General features: G+C 38.8%; 1 protein-coding gene across 10 annotated transcripts in view; it reads right to left on the reverse strand.

Annotated features, from left to right (window-relative positions):
* Positions 1 to 2,063: 2,063 nt before the first annotated feature.
* Positions 2,064 to 24,219, reverse strand: part of MOBP (myelin associated oligodendrocyte basic protein) — a 51,413-nt gene continuing 29,257 nt past the window's right edge. For 5 of the 10 annotated variants that reach the window (XM_059390495.1, XM_059390494.1, XM_059390491.1 and 2 more), the window contains one exon: positions 13,109 to 15,697. In XM_059390495.1, coding sequence (XP_059246478.1) covers positions 15,658 to 15,697 — 40 coding nt within the window. In that variant the 3' untranslated portion in view covers positions 13,109 to 15,657. Of the gene's footprint in view, positions 4,591 to 4,703; positions 4,788 to 13,108; positions 15,698 to 24,219 lie in introns of those variants that run through there. The other 5 variants (XR_009402421.1, XR_009402420.1, XR_009402418.1 and 2 more) reach the window with 5 other exon arrangements.

A 24,219-nucleotide genomic window follows, 5' to 3' on the forward strand; every position in this document is an offset into this window, starting at 1 on the left:
GCATGGTGCTATCCTTTGTTGATGATAAATCTGTTGTTAGTTGGTCTTATTCCAATTTTGTGTAACTATAGTATATGTCTAAGATACGAATTTTACAAAGAAGAGGATGCTATCATGGCAAGAACTGATGCTAAAATGACCTTTTCACTTGGTTTATCCTACCTTTAATTCTTACAGACATCAACTGGCATTACATTGACTCATTTTCCACTTGATTTTGGTGCTTTAGGTTGTTTTTAACACAAACACTTTTTTCCTCATATATTTATGAACAAACTTACTTCTTACCATTCTATTTTCTTTTCCTTCACTCATTTTTTTTGCTTCTTTAATTTTTATCTAATAATTTATCTAATTTTTAAACCTTTATTTATTTAAGTAATCTCTCCACCCAATATGGAGCTCAAACTCACAATTCTGAGATCAAGAGTCACATGACTGCTGAACCACCCAGGCACCCCTGATTCTTTCATTATAAAATCTCCTTAGAAAGAAAAACCTCATTCAAAATTTATATTTTTATGGCATATTTTCCCTTTATTTCATCATTTTCCTTTTACTTTTTAAATACCTTTGGTACTTTTTCACCAACATGGTTTTTTTTTGTTTGTTTGACATTACACACCAAATATTTTTTGTTCATCAGTGTCCATTTAACATTTTTCTGACGTCAGTAGGACTTTTTTCCCCCTTGGAATGAGGCCAGGGGGTCTACTACAGGTAAAAAAGCTTGTTCTGATTGGCCATCTGAGGCATATAACCCCACGATAATAAAAATAATAAAGAGATAGGATGCAGAACCCCTTCCTGTGTGAAGTGAATCATTATTGGATAAATGGTTATAGCAACATGGCATAATTTGCAATAGTGCACATGTGCTGGTTAGTTGATAAAACTCAGTGCAGCTTTCAGGAGATGCCTCTATCCATGGTGCAGACATTTCTGGGCATACTTAGGCAAGATTGTGATTTACTGCTGGAAAGATAGGAAAAAAAAAACTCTTAAAGATCATCCTGGAATAATCAGAAACCCTGGCATCCCAGTCCACTGGCATCCTTGACTACCCACATATATCACATTTCACAGAGATTTTTACAATAGTCATAGTGTATGGTGATATCCTTCTGACTATGTCCCGCTGCAGGTCCACAGCATCTGATATTTTCAAACTGCTGGTTATAAAACTTAAGTGTAGGCCTCACATGATTTGTATTAATCAATACACAGCTTTTTAAGTAAAAAATTTCAGAGACCAGGTATGTTTTTCAGGCAAATCTATTTTATCTTTTTTTTTTTTTTTTACATCATTATGGACTTACGCCTCTTTGATACCTTAGGGCAACTTTGCTTTCTTTCAACATCCCTAAGAGCCACAAGCTAATCCTGATTTTTTTTTCCTCTGCCCAGAATTATGAAATCAACTATCCCCCAAGGGTATCTGTCTTTTTTACTAGAAAATAGTTTTAGAAGCCACAAGCACTAGTTCTACAAATAAGCTTGTTCCACATTCTGACTGGAATTTGGCAAGATGATAGCAAAAATATCCAACAGCATGAATCATTGTAGGGACAGAACAGATAAAGTCTCCTTTAAAAAATGTTCAGAATTTGTATTGATATTTTCAATTCACCTCTATTTTAGTAAGTTCTTCTTTCCTTACTCTGATAGAAGAGTTTATTCATCCATTTCAATTTTTCAACAACTCATTTTCCTTATTTTCATTAATGTTAATTTTAAAAAAGCTCTGTATTTATCATACCAAACCATGGGTCTAAATATCAGCATTGCCTCCTCCAAATTCAGAAGGCTCTGAATTTCTTCTGTTTTGAACTTCAGCTCAGCCATCCTGAAACTGACTCCAAAGTGTGGCGCTCCCATTGATTCTTTGGTTAGCACTGTCTTCACACTAATATCTGGAAGGGAAGCAGCCCAAGCCTTTGTGTAGAACACCAAAGAAACTAAGAGTTCAGAGCACTCAGTGTGATACCCTGATGCCTTGTTTGCATAATAAAAGACAAAAAATGCAGGTGATACACAAATACCCCTTCTTAAAATTAAAAAAAAAAAAAAAATCCACTGTCAATTATCTCTGTTTGAGCTCCCAGTTTGATTTGATTTGATTTTTCCTTCTTATTTATTCTTTAACTAGTGCCTTTGTATATCTATGTGACAGGATTTTTAGTTAAAAAAACTGCATTTCCTGCCCTTGGGTACTAGTGGGTACACCAACTTACAAGAGTCGGCTGCATTCATCACCCCTGATTCTGCACTCAGTGACATCATGCTCACAGCCTGCAATCAACCATAGCAGAAGTGTTTACAACATGGAAATTGGCAAACACTATAAATCAGGGCTTTCCACCCAAAAATCCTGTTGTCAGGCATTTACAGGACAACTCTGGGTTCAGCTTTAGGACAACTCAGTTTTTCCAAAACCAGTCAAAATATCAGAACATAAAATCAATTAACATACAGAATTATCAGAGTTAATATGCCAAACATTATGGTCAAGAATCCCCACTTAAGAAGTTTACATAGAATAGCATTTGGAGCTTTATGTATTTTTTTTGCAGTATTCATGGCATAATGCTTCCCAGAACCAACACTTAGAAGACAAAAAAAAAAAAAAAAAAAGCCACAATTGGATTATAGCACATTTTAGTTATAATATCCATTTAGTTATCCACTAGTTTCAAGTAATTTCCAGATATTTTTTATCCATCCCCAAGGGTTTTATTTCCACAACAGACAAACACAGACAATTCATTAATTTCTAGTTATTAACATTTCTGTGGTATTATCCAGTTTTTTAACATAAGTTAATATACACCATGCTCTTTCCTTTTCGATTTTGCATTCTGTAATATCTGTATCTTCTGAGTGATATAGAGGATAGAACCAAGGAAGTTACTAAGTATGAGGTCTGGCTCTGCCAAAATCTAAAATGGGCTGAAGGAATATTAAGTTTCCTTATTAGGTTTGAGTGGGGCTGGCCGACAAATTTGATCTTTCTAGTGGACTGTCATGGCACCCCTGGTGTCATTCCCAGGAATGTAATGGCCTCACATATCTCATTGTTAAAAAGTGTTCATAGTAGAGGTTCTCATTTTGTTGTTCATTTAGCACCCGAGTTTAGGCAGGAGAAACGTTTCTACCTGAGGGCTTTGTGTAGTTCAATTCCCCTGCCTTTTTATTGCCACTTGCCCAGAGAAGTGGCCTCCCCAGCTGAGGAAGCCAAATGCTCTGATTTGTTCTTCCAGTTGCCTTGGGAGTACTTGGCCTGATTCTGCTTTGCAGAGGAATAGTCTTCTGAGCTGGATCTTACCTGAGTCTAGCATTTTTCCTCCCTACTCTCTGGTTTCCCTCTCCCCCAAACCCCACACCTTAAGCAGACTTCCTCTGGCATTGCCCCATATTCCCACTTGCCTTTTAAACTTGGCTGGGTCTGGCTGTGCTCACTCAAGGACACAGAGCCACACAGCCTTGTTGGAGTGTCAGGCATCTGCCTGTGCTTGGCCACCCAACCCCCAGCACAAGACTGCTTCAGATGCCCTCACTCTCCTGAGTTTCCTCTACTAATACTACCCATTTTACATCCCTCCACATTCTGCAACATTCCATTATCTTCTACTGTGCTTTCCTACCTATTGCTACAGGAAGGTTGGGAGGGATGGTGTATTCAACTCTACCCCTTTGTCCACATGTCAGAAATCTGCCTGAAGCCACAGCACAACCCAGGTCCAAAATGAGCAAGTGTTCTGTTCTCTAAGACTTGTAACCTTGGAAAGACCCCAGGCTGATCATGAGTCTCCCACTTATCCCGCCAAACTCCTTTGTGTCTGGCTAATATTGTTGACTATTTCTATACAGGTTTTAATCTCTTATTTCTTCAAGCCAGGAATTATTTCATATCTTCCTTTTGACTTCTGGGGGATAGATATTTTTTAGATAGGCTTTCATTTTTTGTTGTCATTTTTTAAAATCTATTCCATTATAGAGAGCATTTGAGATATCATGGTTTCTGCTTATCGCACAATTATAGTATTATGGGTCATTAAAATGTATGCATGGGGCATCAGATTGCATTTACCATCAATTGTTTGCTTTTTATATTCTTCATTTGTCTTACAAATTTGTGTACCTGGTATAGGTATATATGATTCATTTGTTTTAACTGCTGTTAAGAGTTTTATTTATAAGTATACCATTGTTGATTTACTCATTCTATTAGTGAACATTTTTATTAATTCCTTTCTCTTTCTCTCTCTTCTTTTCCAATAGCAAACAATTCTTTACTGAATAGATGTATGTGTGCCTCCTTTTCTCATGAATGCAAGTTTTCTCCAGGATCAGTACCTAGAATTATAATTGCTTGATCATAAGTTATATAATATCTTGTTTTGCTAGCATCCCCATTTTGTACCCCAGAAGTATTAAAATAGTTTATAAATTTTCATCAGTGGCTTATCAGAATTTTTCCCAAAACTTGATAAACTTTTATTTTTGCCATTATGGTGGCTATACAACCATATTTTTTTGTGTGCATCCCTGAAGAAAGATATATATCTTCAGATTGAAGGAACTTGAGTCCTAAGCAAAATAAATAAAAATAAGTCTATACTTAGTGACAGCATAATGAAAATTCATAAAATGAAAGACAAAAAGAAAAATCTTAATCCAAGGAAAAATAACAGTTTACTTACAATGGAAGAACAAGTAGACTGACAACATATTTCTCATTGGCAGTGACAGAGGTCAGAAGACAACAGAGGGGTATCTTCACAAGGCTGTTAAGGGAAGAAAGACCTGTCATATTAGAACTCTATATTATTCTCCCAGAGGTTGTATCTGCACATCCTCAACTTGCCTCCTTCATCTTGCTTCAGAAAGATACTTCCCTTTGACCAAATGATAGAGTAGGTGTCTGAAGCTGGGCAAATCTTAGAGCCTCATGCCCTCTGGTCACATGACTGGTTCAAAGAGTAGGTATATAAACAAAGAAAGAAAGAGCTCTCTTTCCATGCATTGTCTTCCTTTTGGTCTGTTCCATCTAAGAGTACTTATAGGAAGATTTTCAGGAAGAAAGAGAGAGGAAGAGGGAGAGAGAGAGAAAACTTTAAAGTTTCTAGTCAGAGTTCATTTTTTAAGTGACTGGAGGTATAGGAGTAGCAGAGGGCAGGTAGGGTGTATAGATGGGAAAAATGTAGCCCAACCACTCTGAGAGATGGGAGACAGAGGCAACAAAAAATGGCACCAGATAAAAATGCTGACCATCAGTGGATGAACTTTAATAGGCTCCACCTACCAACAACTTAACCAAGGAAACAGAGCATCTTAATGTGTACATAGTCCCTTCACAAGCACAGAAACTGCAGATCTGATATCCTTGTATTGTACACCTATGCTCTTTTTATTCAAATGTAAGACAACATAGTCCATTTACATCACAGAATTTCAGACCTGGGAATTTTCTTAAAGGTACCCTTTCTTTGCATAGATGGGTGAATCAAAGGCCAGAGATTAAAGTATTTGGAGCAACATAGCTGAGTAGTGACAGACACAGAGACAGAACTTGGATCTCCTAACCCCAAGTCACTTCTTTTCCCAGTCACACCATCTCTGCACCCATAGGGACTGAATTTTTGAAGTGGCCTTCCTAATGTTCCTGGGATAATTCTCTGTAGTAGACATGTTCTAAATGCTGTCTATCCACTATGTCCTTTTTTTCTCTTCCCATGTCTCTCCATTTTCCTCTGCTAGAAAGTTATTGGGTTTAATGTTAAAGCTGTTGTCCTAAAACCCTGCCATTAAGCTGAAGACCCCACCGCTATTTATGAGGGGGGTTAGCCCATGTCATCATAATAACCAAATGGAGTGGGAAAAGGTATCTTGCAGAAGATAGTATACTGATATGGGAAAATCAAAGGTGACCCAGCAATTTGGTGTGGACTCTACTCCAAGTCCTCCTTAAATACATGCTCAACATGTTAATGCATCTCAAAAAGAAAAAAATCCTACTCCAAATGAAGTGAAGCCTTCAAAAGACACTATAGCAGAAGACCACCTCATAATCCAATTGGTAATACTTAGATTTTGTCATCAAGTCTACTTTATTCTCTTTCCAAAGTCTTTCTCTTCATATGTCTTATTCCTTTGGAGTTTCTTTCCTCCTCTGCCATGAACTTCCCCTTCCTTTGTCCAGAGTCCTTTGCCTCCACCCTAGGACTGTAAACACCACTTGGCAAGGCACAGTGTTTTAGTTAGCCAAAGATCTCATGTTCCTCAAGGTTGCCCCACCTCAGGGAGCTAAGTTTGTTCGGTGAGGGGTACGGATAGTGCATGCAAGGTTGTCTGCCCAGAGTATGGGACCAACACATTCTTTTCGCAGTCCAGTGTTGCTCTAGGTATTGTCCTATATCAATAAACAAATCAACTAGACTCTATTTGATCACAATACTCAGGTTCCTGAAGTTCTGTATGACTAAGAACAGGTAAGCTGACCTCTATCAACTAGAACTCTTTATAATATTCCTCCAGAAAATTTATTTCTATGTAAGTGTGTTAAATTTTTTAGACTCAAAGATTTCATCTTCTTTGGTCTGCACAACAGCCCTGAAAAGGGAAGTTTGGCTTAAATGACTTGCCTAAAGTAATGAAAAACAAAGCCATGCCCCAGCTCAAGTATTGTTATGCACATAAATGGTCTTTCCAGCATTCCTGCACATTTTCCTGAAACTTTCTTTGAACCACTACTTTGAACACCAACAGTTGGAAAACTTACTAATTTACTATATTTACTCCAACATGAATGTATTGAAATTGTACAGAATAGCCAAGATATAGACAACAGGATAAGAAATATCAAAAATTTAGAAATCAATATTTTTAGAAATCAGATAAGTTTTTTTATAAAACAGGTTATACTAAAAGGTTAACATATTCAAATGAAATCTTACTTTATAAGTATTAATTCGGATAAAACTTAAATATGAATACCAATAGTAATATTGCTTGGGGCAGAGGAAAAGTGATTTGGCCCAGACCCATACTCACACCCTTCCACCACAAGACTATCAACCAATAGAGCAAGCACCTGTATACAACCTGTATACAACCAATAGAGCAGTGCATCTATGAGCCCTGGTCTCTGTCCAGTATGGGTTGAAGAAATGGTACCATACACTTTGGGGCTCTCAGTTATCCTCTGGAATAGTTATCTGAGCTTTGTCTCTAAAGCCCTGATGGCTGGAAATTTCACTTCTGAGACTCTAATTAGTACTCAGTAAGTCTCAAAACAATTTTTTTTTCTTCAATATATTTTCATTATTTATTCAATCAGCAAATATCAACCCAGTTGACCAGGGATACTTGTGATGGCCACACTTATCTCTCGATCACCTGCAGACACTTTTGTTTTGATCTCTTAGATACAAGTAAAAAAGTACTTAGTGCTCCTGGGTTCCAAGTAAGGAGGGTTCCTAAAAAAAACATGGATGAAGATCAAAGTTCAGGTGGTCCCCTAAAAATTTAAAGTGGGAACTCAGATTTTAAGACAAAATGAGTTCTGTATCTAGAAAGAAATCACATACACACAAGCCTAATTTTCCCCTGTGTAAATAATGTTCTCAGATAGGGTACCTTGATGGCTCAGTCAGTTAAGCATCTACCTTTGGCTCAGGTCATGATCCCAAGATTCTGGAATCGAGTCCCACATCAGGTTCCCTGCTCAGTGGGGAGTCTGCTTCTCCTTGTCCCTCTGCCTCTCCCCCAGGTTATGCTCTCTCTCTCCCACTGTCTTAAATAGATGATAGAATAGATAGATAGATAGATAGATAAAAAATACTGTCCTGGAGTAAACAAGTTTGTGGCATAATGCATCCTTGCATGAGAAAGTCACTATATAACATGATTCCAAATCAGTTATATCCCAGAGAGAGTTAAAAATATTCAGAACACAGAGCTGTCTTGAGAAGCAGCTATATGAAGATTTATTGGGTGATATATGTGGACTAATGTTTTTTCATTTTTACAGCAACTTGAATTTTGCAAGTCAGAAGAGAGAGGAAATTGGAATGGCATGTCAACCAAATCTCCTTCTATATGGTAAAAGACATCACTATGTTTACCCCCCTACCTTCCATCTGCATATGATTTTGAGCAAAAGGAAAACAGGGAGTGGAAGGGAAAGAAACCACCTCCCCCAGGACACACGAAGCAGCAGAAGGAAAGAAGCCACAAAAACCAAAGAATAGGGGCGCCTGGGTGGCTCAGTAGGTTAAAGCCTCTGCCTTCGGCTCAGGTCATGATCTCAGGGTCCTGGGATTGAGCCCCACATCAGGCTCTCTGCTCAGTGGGGAGCCTGCTTCCTCCTGCCTCTTTGCCTACTTGTGATCTCTGTCTGTCAAATAAAAAAAATGAAATCTTAAAAAAAAAAAAAAAAGGAAAGAATATCTCTCCCTCTCCTCTGCTACCCACATACACATTTGATGCCAAATGCTTCCAGATCTTCCTTTGGACTCCAGAGATTCTCTTATTAGGACTCCAAGAGTCCTAATAAGAAGAAAGGGGTGAGTATCACATGAGAACCTAAGTTCAAGTATTTGACTGAGAACTTTTGGAAGTATGAGACAATGCAAATATCAGCAAATTAAAATTGTAGGTGAAAGCAAGTTAAGGAAGTAGAAATAGCCCTGACATAACCATCCTAATGGAGATTAGCACATTTGCAAGGCACATTGAGTGGTAGCTTGGCAGCAAGCCATGTGGGAAGACAAGGAAAACTAGACCTGGAGGGAACTGGAGCCAAAACAAACCCGGCTTTGGGTCATCACCCCAACTGGATCATTCTTGGTGACCTGACAAGTGGGGATCCGATAACTCAAAGTGTTGATGGTTTGGGCAGAATCTCAGCTAACATCTGGGAACAAGATCTGGGGAGGACAGAATGAAACCCAGAACAATAAAAATGTATGAGAGTTGTTGGTAGGTCTGCTGGAAATCTAAAAACCAAGTTCTTTTGTGAATTTAAGTTGTAGAAAAACAGATGAGTGAGGAAAGAGATGCAAGTTGGAAGAAAGACAGGAGCTGGAGGAGAGGAAGCTGTAGCCATTGGAAATGGTGGAGCGGAGACAAGGCTGTGGTCTCCTCCTGCCACTGGCTGTTCCTACCTTCCCAGCCCTACCTCCTGAGATCAGCAAGCAAATCAGGGGAGATATCAAGTCTCAGAAAATAGCTGTGGCTTAGGAAAATAATGGAGTTGAAGTTCTGAATAAATGTGCTTTGCAGATGACACTACTTGTTCTTCATCTTTGCATCAGAGGAGAAAAATCATAGAGAAGGAAATAAACAGGATCATTTTAAAAATAAGAGTGAGTTGGCAGATTACCATAGTAAAAAGATAAAGAGTCAGGGAAATCAGATGGTACCAAAATCCACATTAAAAATAGGTGAAGAAAACAGACACCATTTATATTCCAAGCCAAATAATGAGTTATCAACAAGGCAGCAGCTGGAAGACAAAAGTTGGAAAATTATTCTTTTTTGTTTGTTTGTTTGCTGCTTATAGGCAAAGCTCTCGTTTAAAATTAAAGGCAAAATCTTGCAGCTGGCAGTCGAGATCCATAATGATCTCCATCAGCAGAAAACTAAGATTCTGTTAAAGGGTGTGACTCAGAAAGTTTATAAGCCACAGGGAAAGAACAGAGGCTTTTGGGGGCAGAAGGGGATGTTCACAGATGATTCAAGAAATGAAGAGGGAGGGCGCCTGGGTGGCTCAGTGGGTTAAGCCGCTGCCTTCGGCTCAGGTCATGATCTCAGAGTCCTGGGATCGAGTCCCGCATCGGGCTCTCTGCTTGGCAAAGAGCCTGCTTCCCCCTCTCTCTCTCTCTGGCTGCCTCTCCGTCTACTTGTGATTTCTCTCTGTCAAATTAATAAATAAAATCTTTAAAAAAAAAAAGAAAAAGAAATGGAGAGGGAATATAGATTGTGTATAAATCTATTAGATCACTATGTGAAGGTAAAGAAAGCCTAAGATACCAGATTTTTTTCTTTTTGGTGCATTAAAATTTATTCCTGGATGGAAAAGAGTTGTTGCCTTCCCTGAGACAGAAATTGCAAGTAGCAAACCCAGAATCTGGTGTACTTCAGAGATTTCAGACATAAAACCAAATCCAGGAAGATCACTAAACAACTTCTATCAACAAGAGGTCCTGGCTCCCATGGGACACTCCCTGTGAGTACTGGGGTATTCTACTCCCCACTGTGCAATTCACTTGGAAGAAGCATGCCTGGAAGTGGATTAGCTGTGAATGGACTGCCACCCATTTAGGTTAACCTGGGGGGTGTCAGGAAAAACTTTATCCTTTATCTTTGGGCACACAAAATTTAATTGATGAAAAGTAGCCATAATGTCTACTGAATGCTGCACCCACTGAAAGACAGACTACCCAACCCTCCATGATGGTATTAGGCACTAAGAGATATCTCTATTTCAGCATTAATCAAACAGATTTGCTTAGAGTTCAAAGTGGGCTGTGCATGAACCATCACCTGGGCCAAGGGATCATTTTTAGTTTCTGATAATATATATACCTCTAATATTGTTCAAGTGTGGCTTCATTAACAAAGACTGGGCCCAAAATCTCTTACTTTCTGCAGTGAGGGCTGGTTTTGACTAATGCTGATGCAAATAACTTCTTATCTTTATCAGGAATATGTGTCACTAATCTAACAGATGAAGACTTCCAACAGTCATCATCATCATCTTCTCAAACATGGACCCAGACAGTCCCAACTTTTCCTCTGGGTGAGCTTCCATCTCCTAACTAAAGGAAATCTTGGAAACCTAGACCCTCTTGCTGTAAAAGTATCTTCTTTCTAGGCATCATTACTTGAGATTATCTACCTCTCTCTCTACAAAGTATTTATAGCCTTTGGGCTCTAGAGAGGAGTGCACTATTCTCTCCAGATACCACTGTTGGGCTCCAAGGGCTTCCAGCCTCAGTTATAAATGGACTCTTGGCACAGTGCATGTGCCTCAAAATCCAAGTAATATTTGCAGTTCTCTGGTACTTAAATTTAACACTATTTTAGAACTGAGTTTTATTGTTCTGAGATCTTTTTAACCAAATGACTCAAATCTGATAGATATTTGATTTGTATGAAGACTACCACTTACACTCTAACCTCTCATTTTTTCCACTCCCTGCAAACCTATTTTATGTGTTATTGATGTAGTTTAGTTAATGTAGCTTATACTACAGAAATGGATTTTTAGTACCATGTTGAATATAATATTCCAACGTAAATTTGCTTAAAAAAAAGTATAGGTATAATTATCAGGACTGTTCGCTGATCTATGAACTTTTGCTCATCCATTCTTTGGATAAACCTAGTCAGTTGATTCTAAGTCAAAACACTCAACTTGGCAGTGGGTGAGTTGTTGCCTAAGAGGAAATAATTTGTCACTGAAACACCAGTCAACTGAACCCAAAGCTATGATGCAATGCCAAATAGTACACTCTTTGATTCAATGAATCATTTAGAAAATCACTAGCATAAGTATTGTACCAGTATTTGCTCTCAGTTGTGACAGCAGAGATTGTCAGACCATTTGACTTCAGTGGAACCCCTCATCTATATAAAATTAGAAGTCAGCATAGACCCTAGAAGCTGCCTTAGTTGATGTGGAGCTGCAGCTTAGAGCCCTGTTGCCTCCATCTCCCTCTTATCTTATGATATTGTACCCCAAGGGCCCCAGGTCACCACCAATCTCAGTTGGGAAACTTCTAGGTTGCAACATGATAACAAAAAGGCCAAGATCATGGTTTCAGTGGTCATGGCAGCCATGGCCAACCTCTCCCACTTACAACCCAAAGTACCATGTAGTATAGGATGGATGTATACTTGATATTTAACAGAAAGAAATTATTTTTATCACTATACTTAACCAACCCCCCTACAAGTGTGTATTTATGTTACCAACAAGAGTGAGTATGCAAAATCTCTCCAACTTAAAACCATATACTCTATTGTTGTGTTAATAGAATCATCTTTGTCTATTAAGAATACTTCATTTTGTTTAGCAGAGATAATAAGTACCCATTAATGGTGTTATTAGTGGGATTGAGACATGTGCTATGGAGTCAGTCCAGAAAACCTCCCAGGACCCTTTAGGCCTGAGTTTCCACATCTGTCTGGTGTTGGAAGAGAGTCCAGATGGACATTCAACAAACTACTCTCTCAGAGCACAGTCCCATCTTGCTGTGATTTGTCAGAATTTTTATGGCTTCCCATAGTGAAAACTTCCTTGTGATTCTTTATTCCTTGAGAAGTTTAGATTCTGCATTTCTTTCTCTAATTCTTTCATCTTCCATCTGAGACCATATGGGACTTAAGTTTAGATCTGGGATTTATATCTAAATATGAAATTGTAGGCAACCACTTAGTGGCAAAATATTGCCTTGAATTGTTAGTTAATTAATTAAATTCCTCTGTAGAAAGTTTTTTTTTTGTTTTAAAGAAGATTTCAAAGATCTGAAATGAAGTGATCTCTTCATAATCCTGTTCACTGTCCTTATATCTCTGACCCTCAACACCACCTACTACCCCATCATGAATAGCTCACTTCACCACTGACATCAAGAGGAAATCAAAGCCATAGGCAGAAACAGCCTCAAGCTCCTGCCTCTAACACTGCAAACCGACCAAAATCTATATCCTCCCTTCCTCCTTCTCCCTTTTCCACTGAAAAGGAACCCGTACTCTGTGCCCGATCTCCTCACTTGTGCCCCACTTCCTCCACTCTTGACTCCCTCAATATCTCTTCCTCCTTTGTATACCCACTCCGCTGCTTCCTTACCAGCAGCTTTCACCATACTCAAGCATCTCCTGAGTTCATGGAATGCTCCAGCTACTGGACTATCCTCTGCTTCCCTTCATGGTCAAATTCCTGTTCCTCACCTCCTATTTACCCCAAGAGTGCCCTAAAATGTCACCAATAGTTCCTTATTGTTACATATAATTTAGCAATAAATTTTGAGATACTTCTCGAAAGTATCTAAACTTTTGAAAAATTATTCCTATTTAAAAAACAACAAGCAAACATCTATTCAGTCAGTAAGTATTTATTGAGTTCTTCCTAGTGCTGGGAACTGAAGATGTAACAGGAAACAGGTGTTGGTGATCATCGAGTTTACATTAAGAGCAGAAGGAGAGCTAAGCAATAAACAAGTAAATAAGTGAACAAGATAATTCCCAAGAGTGATAAGTGCTGTGAAGACAAATACAACTAAAAAATCTAAAGTGGTGGGATAGAGAGTAACTATGGAAACCTCAGTCAGTTTCCAAGGGAAACATCTCTGAGATGATATTTGAGCTAAAGTCACCAGTGCAAAGATCTTGGACCAGAGCATCACAGGCAGAGTGAATAGCAAGAACAGAGCCCCGAATGAGCATAAGCACTGAGTAGCTATGACAACATATTGTTTATACATACAAAAGTAGACAACAGAAAGAAGACAGGAAACTGTCATCTTGCTGGGTAGGGAAAGGGCTTCTGAGCTGCAAATGGGGTAGATAAAACCTGGAAGGGCAATAAGTCTTGTACCCTTAGGGCTGGAGCATAGTTCCAGCTCCCCTCCACTATTCTCCTAAGTAGAAAAGTGTTGGAGGGTTGAGGATGAGTGGGATTTGGATCAACTGTCTGTATTTCTCACCCTTTGGTCCCAACTTTAAAGCCAAAAAACAAATCAGCCAAGCTTGGGCTTACAACAAGCTGAGATAGCTTCTGGAGTGGACCCCACTGGAGCCTCAAGAGAGATGAGCCCACCCCAACTGCTCTCCTTCCATCCCCCAACTCTGAGATGAGTAAGGAAAGTGGTCCAAGACAGGTTCCTGCAAGGCTGCTGCTGGGCAAACAGTAGAACCCTAAGTCAGGGTCAGGCCCCCGAAAAGGAGACTATTAGTGTGTGATCTTCTCATGTGGTCAGTTTCAGTGGTCAGAGTCCTCTTGGGGGAAACGGAATTGCATGAGACTTGGAGGGGCTCTCCAGGATTTGTGCCTGAGAGAGAAAATGAGAGCCCAAAAGTATTTCCCCAAAGCCAAGCTCCCCAACAATACACAAATACACACACCAGTCAACAGGAGGGCAAGATGATCTGAAAGTCCTCCAATTAACCTAGGGGCAACCCCCACCCAAAGTGTGTGTGTGTAGGGATATAGTCTAACAAGAGCAGAGTCAGGGGTTATTTCCTATGCCCCTGACTGAGAGTCCATACTTAAGGTTAAAGTTCTTCCCAAGAGTCTCTGGCTATAAATATTGGGAGAAAATTAGAGATGAAGTCAACTCCCAGCCTTACTCCATTATAATTGGGTTCAGACCTGCACACATCATGGGTTAACCTCCTACAAAGGAGGGAAATCTTGGACTACTTATCTACCCTAACTTCCCAATTCTTCACCCCTATCCCCCACTTAATTCTCCTTTCCCCAGGGTCAAGCTCCTGTCCTATTTTACCTGATCCCACTAGAGTATGTGGAGGCACTAACCAGGGACAATAAAGAGGGACCAGTACTCAGATCTCCCCAGGAATTTGGGGCACTAGGGCCTGGAAATAGCAACTATTTGAGTACCCCTTCTGGTCCTACGAAGGGCCCTGGGGCCATCTGTCTGTGTCCTGAGGTGGGAGCACAGAACAGAATCTCTGCTTCACAGATGGCTCCTCTCAGCATCGTTGTCTCCAGGAGCCTTTAGGAAAGGGGCAGGGAGTAAGGCATTGAGTAATCCCAGACAACTTGCCCAAGTTGAAGCAATTAATTCTAGAGTTAGATCTGTCCATATGGGTTAGAAAGGCTCAAAAAGTGTCTTGGAATATTTGCTCTCACCCAGGCAGAGACCAGAAGACATTCACAAATCCCTGTGTGAGGTTGGTGACAGGGGCCTGGGGAGTGGGAGGGAGTTGCTTCTTCATGACTTTACTCTCATCTCTGACAGAGCACACTGGCTGAATTTAACATGTAGATTTAGACAACTCCTACCCTCCTTGGGAATTTCCTTGCATGTCTGGTTCATCTGCTAACCTAATATCTTACTCAAAAGAACTTGGATCTTCCCCAGAACCAACTGTACCTCTGACTGTGTGCTGGTACAGGGGAACTGGTTGAAGAGGTCAAATGAAAACCAAATGGCACAGGGAAAGAGAGGAACCAGGCAGAGGATTAGTTACAAAGAAGATCAAGAATCAAATGTCAAACTAGGCAACAGGATGCCAAAGATAGAGGGGAAAAGATATTGGAGGACAATAAAAGGGCTGGTACCTGGCTATTCTGGTCCAAAGACTCTGGAGGTCTGTGCATGTTCTGTGAAAGACAGGACTGCAGCTGAGACTAAAAGAGCCATATACTGAGATCTGGAGCCCAAGGGGACACTGCTGGGACCCACCAACTGGAGTATGACACATAGAGATACCCCCTCTCACCTCCAGGCAGGCTGCCCGGAAACCCCTGCCCCGAGGGGACTGTGGACATTGGTAGTTGCCACATTAACAGGTGTCTGCCCCTGCGCCATATTTGAAGCTAGGTGACTTGCCCAAGAGCACGTGAGTCAAGAAGCAGTGAGTCCAGGTCCCGAGGTGGTCCATTCACTTGAAACTCCTCCCTCACTTTTTCCGTGGGGTTGGCTTGCTCTTCCTTTTCAATCTGGTTTACAAAGAGAAACAAAAATCCATAGCGTTTCTAAGTGATGAACATTTTCTCTGTGCTCAGTTAACATAATTGTGAATTTATAGATACATTTAGGGTTATTATTTCTCTGGGAAATCTAGCCTTAGAATTTCTTTTCTTAATTTCACAAATCTGGTAGTATCTGGCCAAAATAATATGTTAACTTTTTCCTGGCCTAAGCCTAGAAAAATTATTCTTTTGAAGTTCTATATTTTGTACATTAATTATTGGTTTTTTGATTAATCATTGAAGATAATTTTAAGACACAGAAAACACAAAGGAAATAAAAAATACCACCCCACTCCTTAAAAAAAAACTAGTTTTACTGACAATAGGCATAAAGACATGATGTACACTTATATACATTAAGGTATTTAAACTCACATTATAAAACTGTGGCCATATTAACATGTTGCTATTTTGATGGGGAACAGATTGTGTTCAGGAGATAAACAACACCCAGTAAAAACATTATATATATGTGTCTCCAAACAGTTGCTTGCAAGCTTGTTCTCCAACTGAGGGATTACATTTTATTAACCACAATTTATTTAGACAGCAGAACTCTATGTGACTACCTTGGAAATGAGGCCATGTCAAATAGTTTCAGAACATCATCAAAGTTCTTAATTTAAAAATCAAACAAGAAAAAACCCCACCAAGATACACACATTAGGAATCCCAACTTTTGTATCAACATGGATGGGACCGGAGGAGATTATGCTGAGTGAAATAAGTCAGGCAGAGAAAGTCAATTATAATATGGTTTCACTTACTTGTGGAGCATAAAGAATAACACAGAAGACATTAGAAGAAAGAAAGGAAAAGCGAATTGGGGTAAGTCAGAGGGAAAGACGAAGGGTGAGAGACTGTGGACTCTGAGAAACATTGAGGGTTTGGGAGGGGAGGGGAGTGGGGGAATGGGTGAAACTGATGATAGTTATTAAGGAGGACACATATTGCATGGAGCCCTGGGTGTGGTGCATAAACAATGAATCTTGGAACACTGAAAAAAATAAAATAAAATTTAATTTAATAAAAAAAGAAATGTGCCATACTTTTAACACTGAAAACTAAACTTATGAGAAACACAGTTTTTCCTATAACTGAGGGGGTTTTTAAAATTAGAAATAAGATTCACAGTCAGGTGTTAACAATACCATTTTCCAAAACCCAAAATTATATATCAAGCTAACAGGGCTGGATACCAAGAAAAATAAAAGAATAAATACTTTATTTTAACCTGTAGAATAAATTATAGCCGGAGAAGGTTGGAACACATCCCTGGAAATTTGAGAAGAAAATCTCTTTACATTTTCTGGATTGCTTCCACGAACTCGAGGCATGACAGCCTGTTCATAAAAGAATGTTCCATAAATCATGCTAGATATGAAACCCTGGGTGCTGGCACTGACATGGAAGACCACAAATCCCAGGCATCACCCTGTGCAGGTAGCCCTGCAATCAGCCACTGTGGCATCCTAGATGGTGTGAGCTCCTTATTATCTAATTAGCCCTCCACTGGCAATGGCAGCTACATGGGTTCCACTAAGGGTAGCCAAATTGTGCAGCAATAGCCCATGAAATCCAGTTCAACAAGGGGAAGCAACTGAATTGGGGAGGATCTGCTAGTGGCCAGGATTAAATGACACAATGTGTCTATTAAATAACAGTTCTAATAACATCCACTTACCTAACAGTATAAGATGATGAAAAATGCACTTTACACTAACAACTGATGAGGAAGGTAAAAATCCTCATTTTACAAATGGGAAAAATATAGCTTTCAAAGAATAACTTTGACAGACAGCAGAGCCTGGATTCAAACCTGATGTCAGAGTCTTTGTCCTTCCCACTGTGCCAGAATGACAGCTAGGTTGTATTTTCAGGTCTTATTCACTCAGTAACATCAGCCAACTCCTTAATCAGGTCCTGGGGATATAAGTGTTAAGAGTCCCAGGTCCTGATTCATGCAGATTCTGGCAAGAGAGATGCACACTACTGTGTCTGAAATGTAGTAATGGAAGTAAAAGGGGAGAGGTGGCCCTCTGATAGCAAGAACTGTGAAGACCCTTAAGTCAAAAGGCTATGCCAAGACTCCTTAGAAATTACAATATGATGAGTCTGCAGACACAGGAGAGGAGAAGTTCTATGTCTACATGAAATACTCTGTACATCATCCTCAAAGACCAAGTCAAAACAGGAACATAACAGGTCATTATTACACAAAAGTCAAATCTTACATAAAATGTCCTAGTCATCTTATTGTAGCACAGCTTTGAGGGATGAAAATTATAAAGACTCTCCATATAACAGAGCATCTAATTTGGGCTCTAGCCTCCTTTAATGTTCCAGAAAGCCAATTTTGCAAGGACTTAATCTTGTTAAAATATTTCTCTTTAAAGAAAATGTTCAAGTGAAATAGTAGTTTAAACCATACAAAAATTAAGCATACATATTGAAAAGGGGGGAAAAAAAGCACCAAAAAAATTCACAGGCATGATTGTCAATGTAGAAAATCCCAGAGTCTGCCCCAGAAAAAAAAAACTAGACTCAGTTTAGCAAGATCACAAGCTACATGATCAATATACAAAAATCAATTATGTTTTATATATTGTTAAATAAATTTTATATATTGACAATTATATTTTATATATTTTATATACATTGATATGCATTATATATCAGTTATATTTTATATATAGTATATATTTTATGTATATAATGCATGAAGTGCTTCATTATAAAGCAAACAAAATATGTACAATATCCGTATGCTGAAAATGCAAAACAAAAAAGGTCTAAATGAATGGGCAGATATACCATGTCCATGGATTCAATATTGTTACAGTTTTCACCAAGTTGATTTATAAACTCAACACAACCCCATTCAATTCTACCAGAATATATTGTATAAATTCACACAATGACCCTAAATTTTGTATGGGAAAGTAGAGGAACTAGAATAATCACAACAAATTTCAAAAATAAAGAAGAGTGTTGGAGAATTCACACTAAACTGATTTCAATACTTACTGTAAGGCTATAGTAATAAAGTTGGTAAAAGAAGGATATGTAAATTAACTAACAGAATAGAAAGTCCAGAAATAAACTCATACATTTAGTCAACCAATTTTTGACAAAATTGCAAAGGTAATTCAGTGGAAAATCTTCTCAATAAATGGTGTTGGAACAACTGAATGTCCATATGCAAAAAAAAAAAAAAAAATTGAACCTCAATCCATACTTCACACTATTTACAAAATATTAACTCAAAATGGACAATAATATAAATGTAAACTTAAAGTTTTAGCATTCTAGAAGAAAACATAGGGAAAAAATCTTTGGGACCTTGGGTTAGGCAAAGAATTCTTACATATAATACAAAAAACATTATCTATAAAAGGAAAAAAAATTGAAAAATTGGGGTTCATCAAAATTTAAAATTTTGGTTCTTCTAAAGACATTGTTAAAAAAATGAGAAAACAAGTCAAGCTAGCCATAGACTGGGAGAAAATATTTGCAAAACATATATTTGATAAATATATTAAATTTCATATATTTGATTATATATTTAATATATATCCAGATATATTTTTAAACTCCAAAAGCACAACAATAAGAAAAATAACAACCAACTTTTTGAAATGGGCAAAAGATCTTTTGTTTAAAGATTTTATTTATTTATTTGACAGAGATAGACACAGCAAGAGAGGGAACACCAGCAGGGGAGTGTGAGAAGGAGAAGCAGGTTTCCCAATGAGCAGAAAGATGTGGGGCTTGATCCCAGGACCCTGGGACCATGACCTGAGCTGAAGGCAGACACTTAATGACTGAGCCACCCAGGTACCCCTAAAATGGGCAAAAAGATTGAGCACACACTTAACTAGTAAATACCACCCATCTTTGGTGGATGATATATCAGTTCATTTAAAGATCCTCAATGTCACTAGTCATTAAGAAAATACAAAATTAAAATTACAATGAGATAGCACTATACATTTATTGGAATGGGTAAAATTTTAAAAACTGACAAAATGCAGAACATTCCACATTGCTAGTGGGAATACAAAATAATATAACCACTGTCTAAAACAATTTAGCAGTTTCTTACACATTTAAACATATATCTACCACATGGCCCAGCAATACCAGTTCTACTTATTTACTCAAGAGAAAAGAAAACTTACACTCACATTAATGTTTACAGCAGGTTTATTCATAATCACCAAAAACTGAAAACAATCTAAATACCCTTCAACTGGTTAATGGAAAACTACGATAGGTACATGCATATAATGGAATATTACTCAGCAATTTTTATTATGAAAAAACTGCTGATTCATGCAACAACATGGTTCAATCTCAAATGCATTATGCTAAGTTAAAGAAGACAGACTCAAGAGGGTACATACTGTACAATTCCATTTATATGACATTTTAGACTTATAAGACAGAACTATAGGGACAGAAAAGATTATTGGTTGTCACGTGTTTGTTGATTGACTGCAAAGAGGAAATACGAGGGAAATTTGGTGGGGGAATGAGGTGATGTCTCAACTGTGATGGCGGTTACATGATTGTGTGTCTAGAACTGTTTGCCAAAAAAGTCAAATGCTGCTGCATGCAAATTATATCTCAATAAACCTGATATATGTAGGTTATGTTTGGGATGGGTGGGTGTATTACATACATATATATGATACTTGTGGGGTCCATGCCTTTCTCCTTTATCTGAATGCACATAACTGAACTATGACTGCCCAAAAGTTAATAGTGCTAAGTGATATAATGAGCATAATTCTGCTTATACCCAACTACTACTGTCCTGATGTGTGTTATTTTCCAATGAGACACAGCTGCCTGGAAATAGACATGGTGAAGACAGATGGCTGGATTCACCCAAAGTTAGAGTTTTCCCAAAGACATGAGACAGATATTTAGAGGGTAGTGGACTTCAGGGTGCTTTTGAAAGAGATTAAAATGTCGAGCCATGGCTTCTAATTTAGAGAGGGAGAAAAGTGAAGAAAGGAGTTTGAATAGACTTTTTTTTCAGAGAAGACATACAGATGGCCAACAGGTACATGAAAAGATCTTTAACATCACTAATCAACAGAAAAATGCAAATCAAAAACACATAAGATACCATCAACACCTGTAATAATGGCTGTTACCAAAAAGAGTGGAAATAACAAGTGTTGGTAAAGATGTGGAGAACAGGCAACCCTTGTGCACTGTTGGTGGGAATGTAAATTGGTGCAACCACTATGGAAAACATCATGGAGTTTTCTCAAAAAAAATATAAAATAAAACAGCTATATGATCCAGCAATTTCATTTCTGAGTATTTACCCCAAAAAAATGAAAACACTAACTCAAAGAGATATAGGCACCTCCATGTTCATTGCAGAATTATTTAAAATAGCCAAGATATGGAAATAAACTATGTGTCCATCAATGGATGAATAGATGAATGGATGAATGGATAAAGAAACTGTGGCTTATATATACAGTGGAATATTATTCAGTCATAAATAAGAATGAGATCCTGCCATTTGCAATAACATGGATATGCCTTAAGGGCATTACACTAAGGGAAATAAAGAGAATGGATTGATGGTTGCCGAAAGCGGAAGGTGGGGGGTAGGGGGCAGGAGAAATGAGTGCTGGGGTTTTTTTAGTTTAAATAAATTGGCTAATCTCTAATACAATACAGTACTATACAATATAATAAATATAAAAATCAAAGTTCCAGAGGGAAAAAGGGAGTCTAATGAATGGAGAATGAAAAACAAAGGTCAGACCACTAGTGACACCCAGTGAAGTTTAAGAACAGCTGTGGAAACATTAGACAAAGCAAGCTGTAAGAAAAGCAGACTTGATGTGGAGTTGAATGATTCCACTGTCAATTGTGGAGATGATAATTTGTTTCCCTCCCTGGAGAATAAATTCCATAAGAACAAAAGATTCAGATGCAGCTCCAAGGATCAGAGCTCAGCTAGCTCTCAGTAGTTTTCCCAGCCTGGTCTCTGGTATTCAAAACCTACCCTAACTTTCTCAACTCTCCCCAGCTCTTTCATCGTTGGTTAGAACTTGCCTTCATCGTAATGACTATTAATGTGTCTCTCCTTTGCTAAACTGAATGGTTTTTCCTGCTCCCATCAAAGGCCAGTCTCCACACATACTGTGAAGGAGCTTTACTCTATCAGTGATCTCCATTCCCCCTCTTATATTTTCAATCTCACTCTCATGTCGATACACCTTCTCATCAACTTTTAGCATACTCTAAGTTATAGTTCAAAAAAAATTCTAGAAGTAAAATTAGCCGTCATTTGTTGGGGATGTTTGAAAGTTAAGATGGTGGTTAGGTTTTCAACATGGGTGAAACGAGATGAAATGAGAGAATGAGCACGTCTTCATGGGAATGCAGTCAGGTGGGAACAGCTGGGTTTGGCAACATCCAGAGTGATCTGCCAGACAAAAAGGCCAAATGTGAGTTTAATGTTAGGGCTGGAGTAAGGTTTGAAAGTCATCAGTGTGCTAGTCATGAAAGAAGGGAAAAGAAGGGAAAGAAGGAAAATCTCCCAAGCAGCAGGCTCAGGATGGAACCCCAGCAGATTCCAAGGTTTATCAATTGCAGGAAAGGAAGGATTCACAATAAGGACAGAAGGAAAGTCCACAAAGAGAATTATGAAACAGGAGGGTCATGGAAGGCAAGAGTACAAAAAATTAATGACTGAGTGAGTAGTCAACAAATTTAACAGACAGTACCATTGATATAAAGAGGGGTTCAGCATTCATCAAGTAAAGCAGCACAAAGAGCATAGGGAAGCCGTTAGAGCAGATGTTATTGGGGCTTTGTCTACAATTCCTTGCCCTTACCACTGTATGCACATTGGCTGAATTTCCAGATACCTTTCTCTGTCTGTGGGCTATTTCCTGCTGCTGTAGCCCACTTTGCCATCTGCTTGGTAGACCAAAGGGCCAAGGAATTAATACCTCCACTCTTGAAGTAGCATTGGTTGACCAATGACTGACAGGACCTGGTGTAAAAATAACCCAGTTCCTTCACCCACTGCTTAGATAGGAAAACTGAGTGCACATCTTACACTGGCTTCTAGGGCTCTTTAGCAGGATTAAGCCCCAGGAACCCACAGTGAGAACTGGTTTGATAACATAGAATCAGCTTCTTCCTTTCCTGTCACACTTCCCTGTGTGACATTACCTTCAGCATTACCAGCATTACCAGCATTACCTTCCTTGCCCCAGTGAACTGCCTGCCCTTGCATTGTTGCTGCTGTAGGAACCTGCATAGGAGAAACTCCATTGAGGTGCTATGGGAAGAAGCAGAGCAAAGTGAGCTGAAGAGTTAATGCAATGTAGAGAAGTTAAGGTGATGAATTTACACTAATTATGCTGAAAATAAAAAATAAATAAAAATAAAAGAAAGAAACCAGAAACCAAATGGGATTACCCAAAGTAGTATTAAGGAGGGCACGTATTGCATGGAGCACTGGGTGTGGTGCAAAAACAATGAATACTGTTACACTGAAAATAAAAGAAAGAAAGAAAGAAAAAAGAAAGAAAGAAAGAAAGAAAGAAAGAAAGAAAGAAAGAAAGAAAGAAAGAAAGAAAGAAAGAAAATTACCTGAGAAGAGGAGAGATGGGACAGGGCCAGAGGCAAACTCAGTCATTAAGAGACAATTCAACATGTTCAGAAGCTAAAGTGCTTTCTCTTTAGACAATAGAAAAAGGCTGAAGTTGTCAGGGAGGTTCAGCAAGACCCTGGAAGAAACATGAGTGGGGGGAGGAAGATTACACAGATCACACATAAGCAGAGGAAACGAGGGGTTGACTGCTCAGGAAAAAAATTCTTTCTCCCCTAACAAGAAGGATTGAAAGACAGATGCATATCATAATAAACATGTTGGGTCTGGTGGAAGAAAACTAGTCTGGAGAGAGGCAGGTGCTCATCCACCAACACTTATAAGCTATAGGCTTTTCCTAGCTGTGCTCAGCAACTCTCCACATCTATGAATGGACTCAGCGTCTGGAAGTTGGAGTAGAGCACATGGACCATCAGCTTGATCTAGGTGAGGGATTTGTGGGATGAGTGTGGCTGGATGATGGACAACAATGGCATTAAGGCTGTTAGAGAAAGTAGTTAATCATGTGGTCTAAATTAAGGACATGGGACCAGGCAGGAATTGTCAGAATAGAAGAACAGACACAACTCATTGAACCAGAGAACTCTCTGGTTTACCCAGGCCTCTGTGAGTACTTGCTCTACGTAGGCACTATTGTCTGGGGACTGCCACGATGTGTAGAAGCCTGCTTCTGGTCAGGAAGGAATTAATGACTTAGGTAGGGCAAGACTTAAGGGTTCAGTTATCCAAACTCATAAAAGCAATAATGCGATCTGAGAAGCAGGCAGAAACACCAGAGCCTGATCTAAGAGCAAAGTGCTCAGGCCCTTTTCTGAACTCTGCTATTACCTGG

This window comes from Mustela nigripes, chromosome 2 (assembly GCF_022355385.1).
Source record: "Mustela nigripes isolate SB6536 chromosome 2, MUSNIG.SB6536, whole genome shotgun sequence".
NCBI lineage: Eukaryota > Metazoa > Chordata > Mammalia > Carnivora > Mustelidae > Mustela > Mustela nigripes.